Source organism: Sylvia atricapilla, chromosome 4 (genome assembly GCF_009819655.1).
Source record: "Sylvia atricapilla isolate bSylAtr1 chromosome 4, bSylAtr1.pri, whole genome shotgun sequence".
In the NCBI taxonomy this organism is placed as follows: domain Eukaryota; kingdom Metazoa; phylum Chordata; class Aves; order Passeriformes; family Sylviidae; genus Sylvia; species Sylvia atricapilla.
This window is the reverse complement of record NC_089143.1, coordinates 37,915,526-37,935,029: the sequence shown is the minus strand read 5'-3', so window position 1 is coordinate 37,935,029 and position 19,504 is coordinate 37,915,526. Positions and strand designations below refer to the sequence as shown.

The following is a 19,504-nucleotide window of genomic DNA, read 5'->3' as shown; positions in this document are numbered from 1 at the left end:
TTTATAGATGAAGTGTGTCTTTTTATAACCATGTGTCATGCTTTTATCCTTTTTATAAACAACTTTTCCCAGGGTTCATGAGAAAAGCTAATGTGCAGGGCTCTGTGCCAGTCTAAGGGCATAGTTATTAAGATATAATATTAATGGAAATGACCCCTGTCAGTAAGATAGACTAGGCTTGCTTCTGAAGCCTGTCTGGTCTTTACCAGTTTTATATTTCAGTTGTTCCCCTAGGTCCATCTGTGCACTGGCACATAAAGTTACAGAATTAAAGCAATGTAAATTCCACCAGTAAAAGTATTCCTATAAGTAAAATAAGCTTAAAAGTTCAAACTTGATCAAAATTTGTTGAGCCAATGACTTTTGAATACTAAAGACTTTATTTTCTAAATGTGAGATTGGACATCTTCAGTATTGGACTAATTTGATCTCCTATTTTGCTGGTGTAGTATCTTCCTTTTACATCACTTCCCAATGCTCTGGATAAATCCATCCAGTTTATGAATAAATTCTATTATATCTATTTGCAATTAAACTTTACTCCTAGGAATAACCCTATCAGTCCTGAAATTTAAAGATATGAATCATCATATGTTAAATTGTTTGCCTTTACCCTAACTATTTCCAAAATCCTCACTTTCAAGAGCAAATTATAAAGCAGCTTAGGTCAGGTCCACAGTTTTTAAATTAGAACTATTTATCTTGGTCACCCTTTGGATTATTATTTCAGATATGTAAATTACTGGGTAGTTTTTAAAAATTAGTTGCTTCAAGTTGCTTGGTTTTTCATTGAAAGCAAATACAGTCATGTTTAAGATAATTTTAGAATTTTTCCTTCACACTTGAAGTGGACTGCATAGATATAGGACAAACTGAAACAGCGTTTACAAAATATTACTATCTATATAAATGTTAGAGTTCCATGTATGTAAAACAGAAGTAGAGTAGCTGGGTGCATTTTACAGTATCTATTTTTTCTGTTTAACTCACAAAGAAATGTAATTACCTATCTCTAGTGTATTATGAGAAAAGGTAAACCCCAAAATATTTTGAGAGAAATACCTTAACATCCTGGGACTAAATTACTTGGCTTTAATGATGAAGCTGTAGTATCTTGTTTCCTAAGGTTATATAAAATAGTAATATATTCTAAATATTTAGATACTTTATTATCTACAGAAAATCTGTATTTTTTACAAGCACCTGCTGAGAGTCGTCAATTGTTCATCCACGCTCTGCTTCAAATCCAGTGCATGTATTTTTAACTAAGATATTTTTTATCAAACAGTAGGCAGATTAAATGTAATTTATTGAGATTAAGTTTGAGGCAGATTTCTGAGTCAACTTGCCAGCTGCATCTTTTTGAAAATCTACAGGTAGCTGAAGTGAGAGGCATTTAGAACTTCCAATAAACTTAAATCTAAATGATCAGCAGCATGCCTGGGGCTGTGGTGAAATACTAGGGCAGATTCACTGCCTCAGAAGCCAATAAAGGCAAGTTTGTTACATGCTACAGCAGCTGCCAAGGGAGCACATCCATTCAGCACCTGCTATGGTTCAAGCTCCATTGAGCTTCTTCTGGGCAGCTCATCTGATAGCCCTCAAGGGGAGTTTAAATTTGAATTAAGACCAAAGAAAAATCAAACAAATGTTTTGTGCCTTGAAGCACTAGATAGAAAGAAATTTTATACATTGCATAAAGTAGAAACTAACATAGACTTGTATATGCTTTACATAATTTTATAGGTTAGTCTTCTGCTTAGCTTACAAAGGGAATGCCAGCAAGCCTGACACCACAGCTTTTTTTCATCACCCTTGCAGTAGATGGAGGCCCTTTGGATGCACTGTGATGTGAAGGGGTCTTTCCTGGGACCATCCTTAGTGGTCATGGTTCCTAAGAGTCCCAGTCTTAGGAACTGTGGATTTTGATCTTTAAACATAAATTTATAATAAGGCAGAGTTATGATTATACTTACCATTGTTGTAATTTCCATTTTAACTTCTTCTCTGCCTTGATTCATCTTATAAATCCTTGATAAGTCTTCCACATTGTGAAAGATCATCAAAGCATGTGCTTTGAAGTTCACAATTTGAATTTTGAGATTGATGCAGGTGACTCCTATCATAATGGCCTTAAATTTGGACTGGTTGTCCCAGCTTCACACCAGATTATCAGCAAAGTATATAATTTATGCCTTAGGCTTTCTTACCAAGAATTGTCCTTTAATTTAATTTTAGCATTATCAGCTCATGACATGGTATTCCAGAGAGAAATGTCATGTTTCAGACATAAGCTGTAAATTTTAAAATATTATTTGTGTCCTGCTTTTTTCTATATTCAACAGCACAGATAAAACTGCATTAAAATAACTTTTTTTTTTTCCATTCCAACTGTTAAACTGAAAGAAAGGTTACTGAGGCACTTACAGCAGAAAGGTATTTCAGGAAAAAAAATTTCCTTTTTCTATTGAGTTCTTTTTCATAGAGGTAACTTTCTCTATAGTGTTATTAGAGGTGAAGAAATAGGAGGAATTGGAAGGAACTGAAATTCCAGGAAGCAGTTTCCAAGTTACTTTAGAGGAAGGGTTTAGAAGCCTCATACAAATTTGGAGTTTCTCTCCAAAGGATATATCTATTCTTTCAGATTTGAGAAAACTGAGATATGTCTGAAAGCTTGAAATATGAAAAGTAAAAAAAGTCATTTTCTCAGCACAGAGAAAAGCTATAGATGTTTCATGGAGATATAAAGGGGGAAAGGAATATTCTGAGACTGAGGCAATTTAGTCAATATATTCTCTAAGGGAAATTACAAAGTGATTAACAACATGAAGCAGACCCAGGGCATACAGCCAGGGATTCATCTCCTCTAATAAGAAAGACATGTGAAGGGGCTATTGGAATGATACTATCCAAAGTTTCACTGAATGCAGGTATTATTGGAACATTTGGCCTGACCTTTATAGTAACAGGTCCTTCTTTTTCGCCAAGATACCCTGTATTTAATGAAAAAATATTCCTGAATAAAGTAAGTCTTCCAGAAAAAGAGCAGGTGGGTCCACCCATCCTATGGTAATGCTTAATCCCACTCATTGTTAAAAATGCACACATCTTCTCATACAAGCGTCAGTGATTTTTGATTTCCAGTGCCTGTTTTTTAATCTTCTCCTTTTGAAGTTTCATGGAGTGTTTTGTCCCTGTGAAGATACCTAGGCACTACTTGAATTACCTCTGCTGATGGGAGGGAGGGAGGGAGGCAGGTGGGAAAAAACTGGCAATTGCAAGGTCTCTCACTGCAAGGTGTTAGTTTGTCATGTCCACTAGAAAATAAACCTAATTACTCACCAATTAGATGTGGTAGCATTTAAATCCTCTTCCTAAGTTTAGTTAAACCTATCCCACCATGCATTTTTCACAATGCCTTTAAATTCCTTTATCATATATCCTCTGTATATTAAATGTCTATTGATTTGTTTTGCATTTCCTTCTCACTGTTTTCTTATACTAATACTGTCCCTACATTGTGCTGAACCAGGACATGCTTTGGATGTCATTCTTACCTTGATATTGTTAACACATGACTCTTGCTGTCCAGCAGCCATTTTTTTTCAAAAGAGTTTCCAAATTTCTTTTGACATTTTTCTCTCTAAATATATTCTGGGAATATATTCTTTTTCTTTGTGGAGAAATAGGTGGGCAGCTGCAATATTGATATTGGTCTGTAGGGTTTGAAACAATATCCACTTCTGTTATTATTTATCTTTAGTGAACACAATGATGTCCAAATTAAAATAGAACAGCAATGTCTTTTGAGCTTGAATGTTACCTTTTTATTTAGCATCACTATAATTGCTGTTCGGCATCCTATATGCTTTAATCAAACTGTATTTCCCAAAATCCAATTTTACTTTATGCATGTTGGAAAACCAGTTAAGAATTACCTTATCCTGGTAATGCTTTCTTTTAAATAACATTTTTCAATTATTTTAACATCTTTCTTAATTACCATAGCTTCCTATATATTTATTTTTTAACTCTATATCTCCAGTGATTCATATATATTGAAGTTTTACATTATGAGTGCTTGACTTGAGGTACAGATGTTTTCTGTAGAGAGTGACTCCCTCCTTTTTTTTTTTTTTTTTTTTTTTTTTTTTTTTTTTTTTTTTTTTTTTTTTAATACCAGCTTCTTTATCTTGGTTAGCAGCATATTGGTGACTTTTTAGCATCACAGTAGTCTTTTTCTCTCAGATTTCAGGCAACTCCTTTGCTTTGCTATTCCTATGGGTCATAACAATATTTTCCTTAGCAAATTAACTGGCATTGGTTACGCAGGCAGTTTTACATTCCTTGTCAGCTCAGCTGAACTTGTTTGCAATCTGGTGAGTAGATGTTGGCCTGACAGTTGTCATCTCAGCACCCTTTTCTCCTGTTGCTAACATAACTTCCTTGATATTCAACTAGTCTCTGAGGCCACTAGTTCACTAACATTACCAGTGGAAATGCAACCTGATCTCACTGGCTAGCCTCCTCCCTCATGGGAATGTGGTACACTCTTTTGCAAAAACAGATCTTATGCTTTACACCAGCTATGCAGACAGTAGCATGTCTGTAGCAATCACAGTAAATTGTGCTTCACTAAAAACTTTGCTATTATCATGAAATCTTCTGCTGTTGAAGTGGACTCTGGGAAAAGTATGTCATTAGAGACAACATACAACTTTAGAATTTCATGCAATTTAGTGCTGCATTTTTACTTTTGCTCCAGGCAATTAGCACAGTATCTTGCACTTATTCCCGTGAGCCTTCACTCTCACCTGAGCTCTAGTAAAGCTTCCAACTTCTTATCTCCCATCTCTGAAATACTGCATAAGTAGATACATCTCTTCACTGAAGAGCTTACAAATTAGAAGGGTATATTTTAGTTCAAACATTACTTCTCAGGATTGATCTTACTTCAGAGCTTACTTAACCTCTAACACTAAGACAAATGGAAATTCACTACCAACTCGAAATGTCTGCTTCAATACCTAGTGTTTGAATGAATGTTTCAATGAATGGAGGTGGACTTGGCATGACAGACCAGCAGCTATGTATGAAAATTTACTCTGTTAGCATTCTGTATCTGCCTCTGAATAGGAAGTACCCCTTCCAAAATGAGTGGAGGATGTACACGCCGGTTGCACACGCAACCTAAAACTGGATATTCTCCCTAATTGCTAGTATACTGAATGACTATCACACATACAAACAAACACAACCCGTTCTCATAGCTCATTTGCTTTTATAACTATTTTTAAAGGTCACAGTCCTGAAAATTTTATTTCCAGAAAGTTGCAGAAGTGACACACTGATACTACACGTAAATGAGAAATAAATGTCATTGCTAGAGTGTTAACTACCAGCGAGGACACTGTCAGTGAAACATGGGAGGATACTGTTAATTCTTTAAATCAGAGAGGCAAAACTTGGGTAATGCCAAACGCATCTTCTCCAGATGTGACTAGGAACTGAAACCTGGGCTCCTCAACTGAATTTGCTTGCTTTAGAACAAGAAGTAACCCACTGTAATCAGACAAAAGTGAGTTCTTCTGGTAAATTTTCAAAGTGAAGGTCCACAATGCCGTAAGACTGTACTGTCCTCTGCAACAAGCAGCCCTCTCTCTCAAATGCTTTTAATTGGTTTAAGAGACTACTCTCCTATGCCTGCAACAAATAAACTGAACAGTCTGTGATACTCAGTGTTTGATCCAGATTAATAATTTGCCATCTGAACTCTGTTTCCACAAACTCACAAGCAATATAGTAAACTGGTAGTGCATTTTCTTTTGGGTATCCCCAATGTGACAAGAAGAAATGCATTAGGAATAACCTATTCTCCTTTTAAGAACAATCTATCCTGAACTGGGAGCATAATATACATGTTCCCTGGCAGGGGGAGCATATTAAAGATTCACCCATTACTTTAGTTTTGATTTTTTTTTTTATTTTTCATTAAAGAACTATACACTTCTAGTACAAAAATAACCTAGAATTGTTTTAATTTTATGTCATTATTTTTTGTTCATATTATTTTGTGTAATTATTACACAAAATAATATGAATTTAATATGAAATTAATATAATCATATTATAATGTGTACTATAATTGAAGTTTATAATGCTTAAAAAGTAATAATTTCAAAGAACAAAACAGCTTTAGGGTTGGAAATGAGATCAATGCTTCACTAAAAACTGAATATACAGTTCTTTGTATTTTAAAATATGCTTGTGAACATGAAAAAAATACCCTTTGCTTTATGAAGCTAATTTTGGAATGATGCTTTAGTAAATGAATGACTTATGCACTTCATCTCAATTAAGATGCTTTATACTAAATGATGCTTTTCTTTGGCATAAGAAAGTATTTATCTAAAATCAAAGATGATGATTGCCCCCAGGACACTTGATTATAGTCTCAACTCTTTTGAAATGGCTTTGTTTGTATGATTTCCTTTCTGAAATGGAAATTTTCCCCTTGCTGTGACATGATATAATCTACACTCAGCAGCAATGAAACTTGATGACTGGCACACTACAAAAACAAGTAAGCTATTTCAGGTAATGAAACAGACTTTCTGACACACTCCAGTTGCAGTTTAGTTTAAGAAATCACTGTTCTGTAGGGTATGCTGGAACTAAGTTACCCTGTAGGAAGCTGGATGCTCTCATGCATTACGTTTCTGATTCTCTCTCTACAGTGAGTGTAAAGCTCATGCTTTTGGCTCCACCATGGAGCTACCAATTGTAACTGCAACTGCACTGTTGACACTCATCATACTACTTGAATCCTAAACTTAAATGTCTTTATATTACTATCTCTACCCTACCTATGTGTAGAATAACTTCAGACTTACAAGATTTTAAAATTGCATGATGTTTTATTCAGAAATACTTACTAAGAGTAAAAAGGCTGCTGAGCTATCAAAAGTCAGGTTTGCAAATTAATGCATTTTTGAGATATTATTTAGAAATGTAAACATGACCAAAAAAAGAGAAATCTTTTACATGATCAGTGAAGATCATGTAAAATATTTTAATACATTCCTATTCATTAAACAACTCTAACTTTCTAAAGTTCTTTAACCTCATCATCACTTTCATGTTTATGAACTTTTGCTAGTCATAAAAATGTTTTCTTACTGAACTATCTCAGGCTGCATATCAAAACTGCAGAATTGTAGTCTGCTTTGGTGAAACTTTTTGTTATTGATTCCATCTTGAAAGCTGTAATATACCATTAATTTTATGTTTCATACTGTGTCATTTCCTAACTAGCCTCAGCCATTAAATTCTATTGCTGTCCTCCACAGAGGGGCTAACTCCTTCCTCCCATGCCTTTAAGAAAAATACCTCCAAAAATAGCCTTTCATGCATTTTTAAATACAACAAAATGATTGCGCAAACTGACACGTCGCCCATTACTCATCCCCTAGTATTCCCTCAAATGAGGCCATTACAGAGTTAACATTGTTAGCCTCACTGTATTTTAGACACTGGCAGCTGAAACAAGAGTTATTAGCTTTAGGATATGCTTTGTGTGTATGGGAAGGATTAATCAGTTGTTGTACCTGATACAGATTTGGGTATGTACTAACCAAGGAGTATTACTAACCAAGCCTGCCTGTGATAGACCATATTTCAAAACACATTCTGCTCCAAAATATTGGCAACTCATGCATGAGTCACTTTATGAAGTTCAGGTTTTCAGAATTTTAAGCATTTTCTGACTAAGCCATATGAATAAAATAAAAGTGTGTAAAATCTAGTTCCACCTTACTTCAGGCACCCTCTTTCTAAAGTAGACTGAGAGATTATTTTCTGAAACTTACTTCCAAGTAATGTTTTGCTGAACTTCAGTGGAGCTTTGGCCATGCAGAATACCTGATATTCCAGCCACGGAAAAACACAGTATTTGAGAACTTTTTAGACCAGGAACTTTATGAGGTGAATTTCCACCAAAAGTAGAATTTTCATGTTTGAATTTATCATGATACACACTGAGGAACTTTTACACTTTCCGGCTTATCAAGAGTGTCCTTCTGCAGTGACACTGACTGAAACTACTTGGGCTGAGGACGCAGATTTCTTGCTTCAGAAATAAGCGAGCAAACATTTAAAGAGCTATTTTGTCTTCTGATTCTGGACCTTTGATCTGAATCAGCTAGAGATGGAAGAGTGAACTTGTGGGACTCAGTACACAGTGAGTGACCCAACAGGAAGAAGCAGCACTACTCCTTCCCTGAAAAGGCACTTTGACCCTTGGTTTCAATAGCATTTCAGTTGGGAAGAAAAAAATTCTTTCTGTGCTATGTCTGCTTCCCTTTCTTTTCATTTAGCAGCTGATTTGTCAAAGGGACTAAGCCATCAGAACCTTCAATTGTAAACATTTTCAAAAGGATCCAGTTTAGAAATATTAATTCTTAAAAGAACAACTGGAAAACTAGGTAAGAAAGTGCTCCTGGCTGTTGACTAGAAGGGCTATACAGAATTTGGAGAGTTTCAGAGAGAGGTAGGAGTAGCATTAGTCAAACAGATGCAACAAGTTTAAAAAAAATTAAGTTGCTTTCCTCTAAGTCTTGATGAAATTTTAGTCTACTAGCCAAAATACGGGATATGCATGAGCTTAATAAATTATTGACCAACACCAGACTGACCAGTGACTGACATAGTGTTGTTGCATTATTAATAATAAAACCTAGGTAAGCTTTCCTTTCTTGGAATTTTTTTTTCTCATTGTCTTTTGCACTGCCAAAACCCCCTATTATCAAAGGTGTTGTCTTTCTGAAAATTAGGTAGTATAGATGTGCCTCAATAACTGTTTCTATGCATCTGTTTGTTAAAGCTACCAAGAAAATCACTGATAGCAGCAAAAGCACTTTCTCTACATGCTCTCGGTGAGCATCTCCCCCAAACATACATCTATGCTGTGATTTTTTTTTAAATATACATTTTCAAGGTATTCAAAAACTGTGCTTAAGTAGCTTAAGTGCAGATGCACCTGCATGGCAAAGAACTATGTATTAAAAGCTGTTGGAGCCCAGATAAAGAAGCATTTTCTTGTGAAAGCATGGGGTGTTGGTTACAAAGCACACTTGAGTGAAAACAGGTCCTTAGTTGCAGTGGCCTGGGTCAGCAATTACCCGGTAACAGCAATAAGCAGGTTCATTGTCACACACAATGGCAGTTACATCTTCACTCAAAACCAGAGATAAGCAGTGCTCAGAAAACTCTTTAAACACTGAGGGATTTCCCCCTCTGCCCTGTTTTCATCAATAAAATTTGTGCCTCTCTGGAAAGAAAAGTATGTGTCATTGTTATTCATGGAAACTGTCAGGCTTTTTAACTCTGCTGAGAAACAAGGAGAGTGAATGACAGATGGGGCCCGCTTTCTTGGCAAGGAAGTTCTCTGCTAGCAGAATGCCATAGTATGAGTCCTAAAAGAGAGACGAGATGTCAATTTAACTTGTTCTTATACATAAATGTCATCTGAAGAGAGGCCTTTCATTGTGAAGTAGCCTGATTTGTCATATTAACTCCTATGCACATAGGCTGATGCTGTCTTCAGTCTTAGCCTTAGATGCCAAATGGTCTTAAAAAGCTTGAAACATTTATATTAGGTGTTATAACACTAATGCAAGCTGCTTTATTGGCTTCCCAAAAGCTTAAAAGTATTTAACTCAAGTATGAAACCTGGAGAAGATGAGCTTGAAGATTTTAGAAGAAACTTAAGAAGTCCTGTCAGGTCAGGTGTTCAAACTGTAGTGACTCTTTATCTTAGTATGATATGTTTTCCCATGCTTATTATGTACTCTTCAGGTCAAAACCTCCAATATGGTGCATTCACAATGTGTCAAGGTCCTCAATGCAAGGTCATTTAAAGCATGGTAAGGACATAAGTGAAAACTCCTCAACTAAGCATGTGTATATGGGAACACAGGTAGGCAGGAGAAGGAGGATGATGGCTGACAGGAAAAACTGAAAAAGAATTAATTTTGGGCTAAGGAAAAGTGCTCATGTAGATTGAAATGGAGTACTTAATGTTGAAAAGGTGTACTTTGTTTAAAAAATCTTAAGATATTTCGCAATTTTGAATTTTAAAAGTTGCTTTACAATGTTCATATTTTAACTTTTTTTTTTTTTTTCCGGTTTGGTGAGGGTGGGGTTTCTGTTGTTTTGGTTTTTAACCAATCCATTTGCTCCAAAATCAACTAAAATTCATTTTTTTTCCTATTGAAGAGAATCTATAATTACAGCAGAAAGCTTCCTTCTATCTGATTTTCTTTCTCCTCGACTATATATGAAATTGCAGATGCATGTACTTGGATAAAGTTCTAGAGATTTTGGGATTTACTACTTGACAGACTTCATTAATCACTTTATAAAGAGCTCTTAACATTAGCTATTCTTAAATTTATCATTAACTTCAGGATGAATGTTTTTTGAAAATCCATTTGGCTCTATTCTTAGCTATTTTTTATCCTTGAACATCTAATGATTGTCTTGATATTGTACTAAAGGACTAAAATTAGCTCCCCAAGGTATGGAGGGTCCTCAGTATCCTAGTTATAAAAAAACATTTCCTCTAAATAATGAGGTGGAGAAATTCCCAAATTACATTTATTAGGATTGGACAACATGAAAAAATGTTTATCTTTCAGAATGTTAGCTTTAAAAAAAAGTAAGTTTGCCAAGCCACACAAAGAACTACTGGTTTATGACCTTTAGCCTAATTCACCTCTCATTTACTCCTGATTGCTGTAGCTAAAACAAAGGGTTATCACTTTTAGTAAAAACCTCAAGCCGTATGAATGTGTTCCAGAGCTCTAACTCTGAAGTGATAGGACAGGACAAAATGCTTACTGATTTACATTGCAGCAGCAGAGGATGTTATTGGCTTTCCCCATGTGCATTTCAGTGCTGTCTAAACACTATCAGCTCCCAAAAGTTGGTGCGGCTTCTGATTTTCTGGAGTCAAAAATTTTCTTTGCCCTCAGTTTCTTGATAGTTATTAGCTAGAGTATGAGGAAAACACTCCCCTGACCAAAAAAACCCCAAAAAAACCAACAAAAAACCCCACAAAAAATTACTCACCCCTCAGTTTTTTTAAATTTAGGACCACTTAGACACATGTAATATTTTTACATAATAGCCATGAATACTTTATTCTCTCACCTTTGTGCTGATATTAAGCTCACTGAAATTAAACATTTCAGTTAAAAATTTTCTTCATGTGTCAGTTAGATTTTATTTCCTTCATAATGTTCGGTGATGTCTGTATGTCTTCTGTTTGAGCCTTTAATGTATTGACTCCTACTACAGTGGAATATCCTATGAGCCTGAATGGAGTCTGAGACTGAAAAGACAGCTTGTGATGTCTGAATTGCAATATCTGAAAAAGTCTTCCAGTTCTTATGAAGGCTATTTTGAAATATGAATAACAGCTTCCATGGGAAATACGAAATATATGGTTAGTAAGATTGTAGATCAACCTGACAGCAGCTCTTGGTAATAAAGATACTAGTAAGCATTTTTTCTGAGTGGCATTCTTGCCCTTTATGTTCTACCTTGGCTTATCTCTGCTTTTCAGCATTTGCATGTCAAATGTTAATCATAAAAATCTTTAAAAGTTTACTAATATCCCTTACAGAAATACTTTCTAATATACTAATCTTGAGCATTGTTTCTTTCAGCATTTATTTTCTTACTTGAATATGGTAGAATCAATATTGCAAATCACATTCACACAGCTCATCAGAAATCACTGGATTTGGTGATTATAATTTTAAATAAAATGAAATTTTCTCCTTAATGATGGAGCACTATGCAAGTCACTAGAACACAGGTTACGTAATTGCTGGGTTGCACCCAAAATAAAAGACTATCATCCTGCTTTCTGTGGCATTTATTATGCTTTTCTACAGTACAGGATGGAATTCAATGAACTAAAGTCATAGAAATGTGCTGCTTCTTATTTGCTTTATGTTTTTATATACATGTGATGGAACTGGAGCTGTCAGCATTATGATCTTCATTTAAATTCTCTTGACAATTTCTTCATCTACAAATGCAGAAGATATTTATACAGCATTCATTGTCCTAGGTTGCCACAGAAATTGGCTACCATTGGTAAGCTAGGGAAATACTACATGTCATTTTGAAATTGAAGTAGCAAACCAACATTTTAGTGTGCCCACTTCTCAAGCTGTTGAGTTCTGTCTTGAGCTCTGACACAACAGGGAGAGCAAAAGATGCAGGCCATTACAGTGTTTGAGGTAACACGAGGTCTCTGTGCAAACCACTAAAGGGATTTTTTTCAGACCTCAAAAATATGTAATGTAACCCAGGGAATAGCTGGAACATTATAAGGGTTTGGGATATGTGATGCTCAGCAGACTGGGAATGCATGCGGCTGACAGAGGTATGAACAACATGGTACCATCTCACCCATTCATCCTTTTAAATTTTTAACTGAATTAAATGATTCCCAGCACAGGACAGAGGCTGAGTCCAGCCCAGCATCAGCCCAAAAGAAAACAGAAGGCAAATGAGCAACTAAGAAGTGTGGAGCACCCTCTAGCTCATTCTGCTCTCCTATTTATCAGTGTAGACATCTCTGAAGTTTGTTGGCGATGCCTCTAGTGAAAATCGGAACTGAAGGTGACATCTGCTACCTTTTGATATATTCTGCACATTTTACAAGTTTGGTGAGATGAGACTTTCAATCTTGTTAAGGAAGCTTTGCAGAATGTACTGTTTTATTTTCAGTAATATGATGTTATTTTAGATTCAACCTGGATCAGATTGTGTGATAAAAGTGTAAAAGCTCTGTGCATTATCAGACAAAGGAGACTCTTGCATGTGGAAACAATAATGTTGATGTGAGGCCTTACTAGATACTTGGAAAATGTATAGCAAGGTTTCTGAAACGGGACAGCAAGAAGATGAAAAAGAAGGGCTGATCTACAGAAAAGCAAAATGCTTTTCCTAACTATCACAGAGCTGAGGTTTTTTTCTGTTCTAGCAAAGCTAATGCTTCTGTTTGTTGAAAAAGATGATCTAAAAGAAGATAATATTTTCATCCAAATTTCTGCAAGTGCCATGTTCTTGTACTATATTTAGGCCCAAATTACTGTGGATTTGTGTGAAAGGAAGAATGATCAACTATTTTTCCTGACATCAGTGTTTTATGATTACGGAGCTATTTAGAAATATTTGACATTGTACTGATTTTCTCTCTCAAAATAAACTTTTCTGATTACCCTTACATTTCAGTGATTTCTTTTGTGCAGTAGTGAATCTGCAGCTTGTGAGGTAACTGGCAAAAAGTCTGATCCATCAGCATTTTTGTTTGCTTTCTTGAGTTTGTAGTGGCACAGCAACAATGAAGAAGCAATCATCCATCATCCAGCTAGTCAAACAGAACAAAGTTCTGAAAGTGGAAATAATTCATGGTGTTATCATTACTCATTCAAGTTCTATGTGACTTTTCTGGAGTTTTTCTTCTGAATTTTAATAAAACTTTATAATTCTGGAATAGGAGTGATGCTGTTTTCCAAAGGCCAAAGGTTTGGGGGTGGGATGTGGTATGAAACACACAACTTCCCCATTAATATTTTCATATGATTTAAGGTTTTTTTTTCATTTCATATAAAACTTTTCTTTTTAAGGTAATGGGCTTTTAAGAGTACTATAGCTAGAAAATTTCCACTAAGCTAAAAAGAAGAGGTCTTCAGATTTAAAAATGCTTCAATTTTAATAAATGTTTTTAGGATACCTCTCAAGTAAGTTTTCTGGCTCTATGCAATATTGAAAAACCTAGTAACTTAGAAAACAGAAGCCAATTCCAAAAACATTGATAAAAGGAACTTCTCTCAAGTTTTCTCTGGGAACTGAATTTCTTGATTCTATATATGCGTAAGTGGGCTCCTAGCTTTCCCTTTCAGCTGAGTTTCTCAGTTAACTTTGAGAACAAGAGTTTGTTTGCAAGAAAACCCCAACAAATGAGATTTACAAGATATATACCCCCAGCAGCAGTACAAATATGTTATGATGATTTTGAAACCTGATAACAAAACTGGAGACAAAGGAGGACACCAAATGATTTAGAAAGTCAATATAAAAACCTGAGATATATATATATATATATATATATATATATTGTTGTTTATACCCAGAGTCTACATATAAAAAAGCATTTAATTCTTTGAGGTGAATATGTTGAAACTTTTCTCTGCAGAAGGTATTGAAAAAAAAAGGTTCTCTGTGGGAGTTTGGAGGATCTCGAATTTTGAGCTTTTGTAAAAGAGTACTTTTTGTTTCACATCAAATTTCCATCTCTGCTATGCTATCAGCATCATGCCTTTCTCTTGAGGTTTAAGTGGTATTAAGACAAGTGATAGAGGATGTAAGGTGCTTTGAGAGACCCTTGGATGTCTGAGGATGAAAACCAGGTGTGATAAAGCATGTCAGTCCATCCCCTAAATACCAGTATCACCAATTGTTTGCAACTCTGTTTTGGATCAGGGTGGTACTAGCAAAAGGACAGATCCCATTGCCCTTCTTCCTGCCTTTGAGAGTGGTTTGCAACACTCTCTCTCACTAAGCAGATTGAATAAAGCCATGGGAACAGACCTGGTTATTTTACATCCTGTGTTACCCAGAGGTAAATACTATAATCAAAGCAAACTCCCATTCCATTACCTTTATATGCTCTTTTATACAGTAATATTACAGATGGTTAACCATAATTTTACTAGATTGATCCTCTGCTTAGAGCACATCAACCTCTGATGTTTGTAACAGTAAATGTGAAGGTGGGTACTTTGTCTTTCATGTGAGGGCAGAGTTTTCTACTGCAATAAATGCACTGAATAGTGGATTTCCTGCATGAGAAGAAATGATTAGCCATGACCTCAGGTCCCTTTTGAGTAATTCTGTACGTAAAGCCATAATCTCAGAAAATTTACCTTGGAGGACTTCAGCTTCTTGGTTGGAAATGCATGGCTGAACAGCTTCTTGTGGTAATCTTGCTTCATAGATCCTATCCCTACTAGGGTGTTTGACACTCTTCTGTCCTAGGTAATTTCAGAAATCTTAGTGGAAGTGTTGTCTTAGGAGAACATGGAAGAGTGGAAATGAAAATATGTCCCCAATACATTAAATTGTGGTGCCAACATGCAAATGGATTCAGGATGCTGCTCTTTCATTATCTATCATTTATGGCATGAGATTTCAAACATCAAATACCTGAGGGTTTGAGCATATTCACACTGAAGAAATAGTATATTCTGTAGCTCCATTCCAAGTTCTTCTAGGGCAAGCATAAGTTATTGCTGCATGTCTCGTATATTTGCAGCTTTTAACTCACAAAACATAGATGTTTTCCTTCCTTCCTTTAAACTAGCTTAGTGCTTTAAAATTTAGCACTGCCTAATAGGGCTAGGTGGCTTAAGACTATGAGAAAAAATATTTACTAAAAAACATGCCTTTAATTCTTTACAAAGCAGACATGAATTTGCCAGTTGTGGCCTATGACCCTTACTACAAAATTTTTCTCAGGATTCAGGAAATTAAACTGAATTTCATCTCTTGAGAGTCAATGTCTGCATTCACTTCAACCTCCAGAGGCAGACATAACTGGCAAGCTGTGGAATTCCAGCTGCAACATCTCCTAAATTTTTCCTGCCAGTAGTCCTACTTTTTCTACACAATTATTATATGATCTCATAGCAATCATTTCTATACTTAGGATGGTTTTAGCTATTATGCTTTTTGCACTGAGTGGAAGAACATCAGGGCTGAATGTCTTCAGACAAAAAGGCAGCTGAATCAAAATTTCCAATATGCTTGGTAAATTTCCTAACTCTGGATGATGAACTAAAAAAGTGGAATTTCTGACAAAATCAATGCCCTTTGGTTTTCTGAGTACTATAATCTTTGGATGGATTCATCTCTTGAATATAAACCCAAATTTTTAAAATTCAGTTGAACTGAATAACTTCTTGGTAAGCTGCAAAAATAAAAAAGTGTAAATGCTTGCACAGCCTTTTTGGTGATCTTATGTGACATCCTTATAGTTTGGCAGGGGTGAAAAGGTACCAATGAAATACATCCTTTACCACCAAGACAATAGAACAAGTCTTGCGCATGACAATCTTCTAAGCAAGATTAGTTTATTTAGGTATTTCAAAATGTCTGGAAACTACAGAGAGGGTAAAGTACCAATGGCATTGTCTTAAATGTAGGAAATACATTTGCAGAGCTCTGTGAGGAACTAAAGTTCTTGCTAACTGTCTGGATTGCAGAATTGAACAAATTCATTACATTTGTACTTGACAATGGAAGATAGGCTTAAATTCAAAGTGTTTTTCACAAACTGGATAAGTATTTTGGAAAAAAGTTATATTCAATAGAGACAATACAAAATGGAAAATATTCAGCCATAGAAATAAGAACAATGGATTAGGTGATCTTGAGAGAAACAGAACCAACAAGAACTTAAAATTTATCACTGAGTTATACTCCTGTTACAACCAAAGATTGTATTCCAAGCAGGCAAGCACAGTAAAAGAGTACACACTGTGACATGTGCACGATGTGTGTGCATGCACTCTTTTTCTTATAAACAAGACTCTACAAGACTCTACGTAGCTTATTAGCTCCAGGTTTGGACTTCAAGTAAGATACAGATCAGTTGAAGACAGTCCTGATGAAAGCAGGAGGACACATCAGCTCTTGAGATGTCCTGGACTGCCTAAAGAAGAGTTTCTGGAAATGAGCTTTACCTATGTAAAGACTGGATATTCTGCTTCCTGTCCCTTTGGTGGCTAATGTAATACCCTAAAATCACAGCAAGGGAGGCTCAGGGTGTACATTAAGGAACAGTTTGCAATGGCAAGTCAAAACAGATTGCCTGAGGAGGCTGTAGTGGTGCTATCGCTGGAGGACTTCAAAATGAGTTAGAGAAACACTTGTCAAGAATGACACACACGTGGAGCTGGTTGTGCCTTGGGGCAGAGCCACGGAGGAGCTGACCTTGCAAGGTCCCTTCCAGTCCTATATAAAGAGCATTAAGCTTTTTCCTCCCATCCCACCTTCATTGTTTAGTTTTCCTGTTCTGCCTTCAAGCTTTCCCTTATCTCCAGCTACTCTCCTAAAAACCACCTTTCTACTGCCTCTTTTACGATATTATGTGTAGGAAATGCTTCCTGAACAAGATGGTTCTGTGGACGGACAAGACTGATCTCATCCTTGGAAAAGGACAGGACTACCTCTCAGACTTGTAGCTATGTCCTGCGGTTACAGAAAGAAAATTCTTACTGCAGGATTAAGACCTAGACATTCAGAAATACCAGAGCCACCAATGGGAACAGGGACTGTAGCTGAAGTGACAGCTGGGCAGAAAGAAAGGAAGTTAAAGGTAGCTTTATTTTTCAGTATTTGTTCTGGACATGTCAGCGTTATGAATCAGACACACATTTTCCCACTGTTTGATGTGACAAAGCTGAAAGGGCAGTAGGTCCTAGCAAGCTTAGTGTCCTCCCGTTTTGCTGAGAGGAGTTAGTTTAGAAAGACAAGGTAAATCACACTGTGTAGTCAGAAATAACAGTTGAACTCAGACCAGAAGCCCAAGCGGGTCCGACTAAAACACGCTAGGTACAAATCGACATCGCTTTGAACATCTCCTTCCCTCGGTGCCGCCACTGAAGCGGGGAGTGACCTCAGCCCGCCGCGGTTCGGGGAAGGCTGGAGCTGCTCAGCCTGCGGCCGGGCGGGCTCCGGAAAGGCGGCGCTGCGGGGGGAGCCCGGGGAGACCCCGGCAGGTGAGAGCCCCAGCACCGCCTGGCGCGGCGGGCCGGGCCCCGGGCAGGGAGCCGCCCGCGGGCTCTCCGAGCGCTTCCCTCCGCATTTCACGCAGCGCCGAGGAGGACGGACCGGAACGGGAATTGCAAGCCCCGTCCCCGATGCGCGGCGGCGGCAGAACCGGCAGCAGCAGCATGGCCCGGCTCCGGCCCGCGGGCCCCGCTCCGGGCTGTCGCTCGGCGCCTCGCCGGCCCGGGGGAACGGGCGCGGGGCCGGCGGACGGCGCACATGGGGCGGCCGGGATGAGGAGGCGCGGTGGGGCGGGCCCGACACCGCCCGGCCCCGGCCCGGCCGGCACACGTGGAGGCGGGGGGCGCGGGCCGCCCCTCCCTGCCCGCCTCCCGGCGCGGAGGGGCGCGCTGTGCCGCGGCGCCGGCATCAGCCCTCTTCTGATGGTTTTTGGTTCTCTCTTTTTTTAACTCTTGCTTAGCAAATTGCGCGTGATGAGCTCATGATGCCGCGCCCCCCCCGCCCGGGCTGGGGCAGGCAGGGGGACGTGAGGCGGGCGGGCGCGGCCAGCGGCGGGGGCTCTGCGCGGCCGGGAGGAGGAGAAGCTCTCGGTCCCACGCTGTTAACTGGACTCGGGTTGTGAGGTTTTTCCCTCCTTTATTTTTTAATATATATATATATATATGTGAATATATATATATATTTATTTATTTACTGCCCCTCTCCCGCTGCGTGGAAGGCTGTTTGCCGCTCCGTTCGCAGGTGGATCCATGAACTCCCCCAAGAGCGGCACCGCCGCCGCGCAGCGCCGCGCCGGGGCGGGGGGAGCGGCCGCCGGGTTCGGCCCCGCCGCCGCTGCGGGGGGCGGCCCCGCCCGGGCTCCGGCTGGGCGGGCGTGAGGCGGGCGAAGTTTCTCCGCGGCGCCGGGCCCCTCCGAGGGACTGCGGGCAGGGAAGGACCTGGCCCCGCCGCGGTGCTGGGGGAGCTGACACCGCCGCCGCCAGCAGAGCAGCCCGGCTTTGGCCATGAAGAGGAAACAGAAGAGGTTTCTGCAAATGACGCTGCTCTTCACCGCGGCTCTGATTTTCCTGCCTGACATCGGCCTCTGGTCTCTCTACAAGGAGAAGCACCTGGTGAAGCCGCCCGAAGCCGCCGAGCCGCAGGTAGGTGCGAAGCCCCCCGGGCGGGAGCGCAGCCCCGCGCAGGGCTGCAGCCGCCCCTCGGGGCACGGCCCCGGCTCTCGCCGCCCGCGGGGCTGCGGGGGCCCGGCGCCGGCCGAGGGCGCGGAGCGGGAGCGGCAGCACGTGTGCTTGTCCTGCCGCCGCGCCCGAGAGAAAGTTGTGAGAGCATCTGAGTCTGCCGGGCTGGGCTTCCCCGGGAAGGGCAAGGGCTGAGCGGGCACAGAGGCTGCCTCTGAAACTGCATTACTTGTCTGTACTTCAACCAAAGGACGTGGGATTTTGTGCGCTGCGTTGGTGAGCTGAGGATGATGCTGGGGTCTATTTTTCATTATAAGAAGTGGAGGTTTTACTGCAACTTTTGTTTGCCTGCCTTTCTGCAATACTTCTCAAACGAGTGTGTGGCTGTAGGTTCGCTGAAATTGCTTGGGATCCATGTAGATGTCTTACCACCGAGATTTTTTGTTTCCTCTTCT

The 19,504-nt window shown here is 38.9% G+C and overlaps 1 protein-coding gene across 1 annotated transcript in view; it reads left to right on the top strand.

The window, feature by feature from the left end:
- Nucleotides 1-18,628: 18,628 nt before the first annotated feature.
- The window catches only part of GALNTL6 (polypeptide N-acetylgalactosaminyltransferase like 6), a 431,613-nt gene continuing 430,737 nt past the window's right edge, over nucleotides 18,629-19,504 (top strand). The window contains exon 1 of the mRNA XM_066317598.1: nucleotides 18,629-19,013. Coding sequence (XP_066173695.1) covers nucleotides 18,876-19,013 — 138 coding nt within the window. The 5' untranslated portion in view covers nucleotides 18,629-18,875. The remainder of the gene's footprint in view (nucleotides 19,014-19,504) is intronic.